Below are 5,619 nucleotides of genomic sequence, written 5' to 3'. Positions count from 1 at the left end.
TAATATATACTTTATAACATACACCCATATATTGTCTAAAAACTGCACCTCACGACAATGTTTATCAACTGCAAGCTTCATAGCAGTTTGCGCCTTAAGAAGGATCTTGCGCAACTTGACTAGGATATCCTCTCTAGTGGTTAGAACATAATCACATGCATCTACATTGAACTGCCAGTAACATGTTTAGATTTTCTCTATCTTCCTCCAAACTAAACCAGACATTCTAGAAAAGGATAAATAAAATATAGAGATGGAATTCAAAACCGAATTTAGAAGCACAATTCGGCCACCAAAGGCTATTATACTTGTTACCCCACGTATTCAACCTCATAGTCAAGTGTTCTAATAAAGGTTCCCACATTGCCACTCTTCCAGGATTTGCCCCCATCGTAGCCTCAAATACTTGAACGGAAGATATGAAATTAAATTTACTGATAGCATTGTTTTATTGCAATTGACCAGAGAGGGATTATTTGAAGCTAAAACATACCATGCTTTGTAATTTTAATAGATTCTACAAAATTATGACGAAGTTCCGATTTGTATGAAAGATTTGAGTTTTTAGACTAACCAATTAAATAGAGAATTGCCCAATTTATTAGAGAACATTATCTTATTTGAATAATCATTGTCTGGCCCAAGTCATTTTAAATTAGATTGAATCCCATTTGAATAATGTCTAATTCTTTCAGAGTTCAATTTTTTCTTAACTAAACATATTATTATATTGTTCATTAAAAAAATGCAGAACAGAAAAAGAAAACAATTGCCCAATTTTTTCTCTTTGACAAAAATGTATAAGAATTACCAAATTTTCCAGTGGATTTTATCTCACAAGTTTCATGTTTTATTTATTTATTAATTTATTTGTTGGCATTTAGTTCAATCATAATTCAACTGATTTAATTAATTAATTCTAATATCGAGGTCTTGCTCATTTGATCTCTTATTCTATTATAATGTAGATCTTTTTCTCATTAAGCATTCCCCTTAGAATTAGGATATGAGAGAGAGTGAGAGAGAGGACTCAAATTATTATTTCATTGCTAAATCATTGAACCATACAGTATCTTGATATTTGCTATGGCTACATCATAAAAATAAAAACTAAATCCTCATATTTCTACCCGCTTCCACCAAAATGAGCCTTTAACTTCTTCACTTGATCAAGACCAATGAGAGTAGTTTGTGAAACTAAATTAGATGGCAATTTATTGCCAAACAAAAGAAAGTCTAGTAAGTGAACAGTAGGATTTTCACTACTAAAAGAAACATAGGCAGTAGCTACTCCCTTACCGGTATTAAGGACAAAATGTAACATCCCTTGTGGAACAACAAAAAGATCACCTGGTTTCAATACCTTGGAATACACTGAAGTAGGTGTTATAAATCCAACGGTAAATTCACCTTGAACTAGTATAATTAATTCGGTAGCATCAGGATGAGTATGCATTGGAGCTGATCCGCCTTCACCTATGTCAGCCCGCATCGCTGAAATTCCAAGTCCGTTAAGGGCTGGAAAATTGGTTACACTTGCAAGGGTGGTTCCAAGTTTGAAAGTGTTGTTGGTTTTTCCAGCGACGAGGCCGTGAAAGACGAAATCGTCGGATGTAACGCTTGCAAGAGGTTTGCAGGGATAACCCGAATTTGTTTTTGGAGCCTTTAAATTGGCAACACAAAAATCATTGACAGAAGCTTGAGAAATAGTGAATGAAAAAAAAGTGAAAAGAAAAAATGTGTGAATAATCTTCATCTTATTATTAGATGAATTACTGATTAGTGGAGTTGGTATGAGCTAATGTTCCAATTGGCTCACTATTTAAAGAGACGTATAAAGGGATAAAAGTGCAAAAGAAAGCATTCAGTATTCATTCAACATTCTTTCAAAAAAAAAGGTATTCATTCAATATTTAAATATTTATTTACATATATATTATAATTTCCTTATCAGTCCTCATAAAATGCCAAAGAAAGCATTCATTATTAATTTAAGGAAAATGTTCAAAATAATATCGTTCACACCAACATTTTCTAGTTCCTTAAAGAAAAAAAAAATTTCCAATCAAAATAAACATTGACCAAACTTTTTCTACAATTGACCAAACTTTTTTAGCCCTTAACTAGACAATAACCCCAATTAATGCATACTTTTCAAATTTGTAAAGCTTTTTTTTGGAAGTAAAAATTTGTAAAGATTATATTCTCAACATATCTCTCGCTTTATTGCACCAAATTTGTTAAAGGTATCAATTATCTCAATCATATTTCCATTCTTTTTTTAGAAGCTCAATCATATTTGATTGATTCGTAAGAAAAACATCGAAAAACCCAAAAAAGTCACTTTGAAAAAAGTATTTGTATTTTATTATAGGGTTAATAGTGCTTTTCACCCATGTAATATATGTCATTTTCGGTTGTACCCCCTATAAAATTTTCGGTTTGATTTGCACCCTCGTAAAATTTTATTTTTCTGAAAATGGCCTATTAGGGGTGTTTTCCGGAAAATAAAATTTTTACGTTGGTGCAAATCAAACCGAAAATTTTATAGGGGCGAAAATCGAAAATGACATATATTACAGGGGTGAAAAACACTATTAATCCTTTATTATATCAATGCATCATTAATGATTCTTTTCCTATCATACTCTTTACTATTTATTACGAGTAAAGATCCTCTCCATTTATAAAAAATAAATGAAAAATGTCATTTAGAATGAGATACACACAAAAGAAGATAGTCGATCCTATCATTGAGTGAGTCACACCATCATTAATTATGTTTTTCTTTTTACTCTTTTAATCTATTTTTACCATATCATTAATAGGAGATATTGTAAAATCACACATAATTTCTCTTTTCAATACAAAATTAAATACACTAGTATGGACACCCGTGCCAAGCACGGGCTAGAATTTCGTCAAAGTTGAGGTAGACAATATTATGATGTATCTAGTGTCAGTTAAATTCAAACATGGGATAAAACAACGGATGTTTATTAGCTAATAAGCGGAAGAAAAAAAAACTAATACTTAAGCATGAAATTTTTGGATGAAGATGCAGTATCATTCTCACTTGTGTGGTTGTTCCTTCTCAAATGTGTCGACCGACCGGTGCTTGCTCCTCCAGAAAGTGCAACGATGATATGTTATTTATGTTTAACATTGCGGGGGAGAAGTTCTTGGTGGTGGAACACAGATATTGTGTCAAGTGTTAGTAAAAATTTCACTTTGTATGAAATCAGGGGCGGATCTATGTGGAGCTAAAGCCCCACACGCCCTTCCCTATTATATATATATTATAAAAATGGTAGTAGTTATTTTGGTCTCTGAATATGTAATAAATATTCATAATAATCTCTCAGTGTATTAAAATTCTAAAATAATCCATGATTTTGTACTTTGTTAGTCATAATAATCCCTGAAGTGACAATAAATAAGTATATTGAAGGACTAATATGACAATATCAATGAAGTATTTGAATGTTAGGGACTATTTTGACTAATGAAGTGTACAATCGGAGACAATTTAAAATTTTAATAGATTGATGGACTATTTTAGCCTCACATGTATCCAATGTCTAGATCTGTCCCTGGATGCAAAAGTAAATGTTAAGAAACATATAAGTGAGATGATCGATATACCTAATACACTAAGATTTTGGATGATGATGTGCTGTCAATTGTATGATTAACCTTAACATAATGTGATGACCCAACTGATTGTAGTCTCCATCAGAACTCAGGACATTTTTTTTGTTACTGAACTCTGAACATTATGATGAACTGTTTTGTTAGTTTTTGGATGTCATTTATTTAATTTTAATATTAAATTGAAGTAGATGTTGAACAACATATAAGTTATATGACTCATATACCTACTACTTTAAGCTTTAGGGTGAAGATGTGGTGTCTAATCACTTGTTTGGTTTCTTTTAATCTAACGTGATGCTCAAACTCAATGTAGGATGCCCTGAAACTCACGACAATATGATGAACTATTTTTTTAGTTTTTGGATGTCATTTGTTTAATTTTGGCTTAATTACAGTTTTGGTTCTTCTATTTTCACTCAATCACTCACGGCAATTGTCCTTCCATTTCAAAATTACACGGTCTTGGTGCCTCTTTCAGATTTTTGAATTTAAAAATGGTGATATATCATATTTAAATTAAAACTTTAAATGAGTTCTGATGTAATTACATGGGTATTGATCATTCTACATCATCAGACTAATGCAAGGTCATCTAAAATATGTCACATCATAGTTTTCTAGTCTAAAAATAGCATAAAGGGACCAAAATACTACTAAAAAAACAAAAATTAGTGAGGGATAACATGAAACCCCTCTCTAATTATGTTACTAAATTTTGCGACCAAGGAATTTATGAGGGATTTTATTTTTTCCGTCACTAATTTTGCATTTCCTAGCAGTGAAGCTGAGTGATTTTAAAATGAACGGACCAATTCATGAGTTGCAGAAAATATGGGACTAAATCTGCAATTAAGTCTTTAACTTTTCAATCTTAAAATTTTATTTCTGAATGTCATTCTCTTTCTTGTGAATTTTTCATTCAACCTCAATTATTTCAAATTTATTTAATTTTGGCCGTGTGTGGCAAATGATAATGAAAAATTGTTAATGTGTTATGTTGGGTTGATAAATATATGCTTATTAGATATTTAAAAATATGTGGTGTTTTTTTAATTGAATCTAATTTTTTGATAAAATAGCTGTCCAAAGAATCTCCAACTCCTTTGAGTGAACTCATAGATTTATCATACAACTCACACCGTTTTCTATACCTTCACAAACAAAACACACAATGATTAGTTTTTTTTTTTCCCATTATCTTATCTCATGTTCAAATCTTTTTTCGTATCTTTTTTCTTACTTCTAATTTCCTTTCTCTCTTCTCATGTGAGAAAGAAACATAAACCTCCCTCAATGAAAACATCACTAACAAATATTTTTAAACATATGGTGTCTTGATTTGATATTATTTGACTATGTCATGTAATTATGGACACAGAGAGTTGCAAATTTGAATAAGAGATGTTAATGTGTCAAGTGTGAGTAAAAGTTCTATAGTGGATAGAAGAGTAGATTTTGAATAACATATAAGTGAGATGACTCATATACATATTACTGGCTTAAGATTTTGTGTGAATATGTGATATCAATATCACTTTTATGATATCTCTTAGTCTAATATGGTGATAAAACTCAATGTAAGATCCCTTGGAAGTTCCAAAGTTATGATGAATTGTTTTGTTAGCTTTTATATCTCATTTATTTAAAAAATTTATCCTAAATTTTGATTACTGAACGCCATTCGCTTCCATGTTATTTTTTTTATTCAACCTCCCTTATTTCAAATTCCTTCACTTTGGGTCTTTTGTAGAATCTAACAATGAAAAAATGCATATGTGTTCTACTGAGTTGACAAAAACATACTTATTAAAAAATTTAAATTGATGTTGTGATTCTTTAATTGAGTCTAATTTGTCGTAAAATAAACACACTCATGTTAAAATTCCTTTTCTATTTATTTCTTTTTCTGGTTCATTTTCTCTATACTCATGAAAAAAATGAATATAACCATCTCTTCATGAAACC

The 5,619-nt window shown here is 30.6% G+C and overlaps 1 protein-coding gene across 1 annotated transcript; it reads right to left on the bottom strand.

The window, feature by feature from the left end:
• Window positions 1-1,035: 1,035 nt before the first annotated feature.
• Window positions 1,036-1,823, bottom strand: LOC25480806 (germin-like protein subfamily 3 member 1). Its single transcript, XM_013586712.3, has one exon. It carries the CDS (start codon window positions 1,754-1,756, stop codon window positions 1,127-1,129), a length of 630 nt encoding a protein of 209 aa, XP_013442166.2. The 5' UTR covers window positions 1,757-1,823; the 3' UTR covers window positions 1,036-1,126.
• Between the last annotated feature and the right edge of the window lie 3,796 nt (window positions 1,824-5,619).

The sequence above is a fragment of the Medicago truncatula genome, chromosome 2 (genome assembly GCF_003473485.1).
Source record: "Medicago truncatula cultivar Jemalong A17 chromosome 2, MtrunA17r5.0-ANR, whole genome shotgun sequence".
Lineage (NCBI taxonomy): Eukaryota > Viridiplantae > Streptophyta > Magnoliopsida > Fabales > Fabaceae > Medicago > Medicago truncatula.
The sequence above is the reverse complement of the archived record's forward strand: the minus strand, read 5'-3'. Positions and strand labels throughout refer to the sequence as shown.

Coding starts and splice junctions, on each gene's coding strand:
- LOC25480806 (XM_013586712.3), bottom strand. CDS start 1,756: ATGAAGATTATTCACACATTTTTTCTTTTCACTTTTTTTTCATTCACT.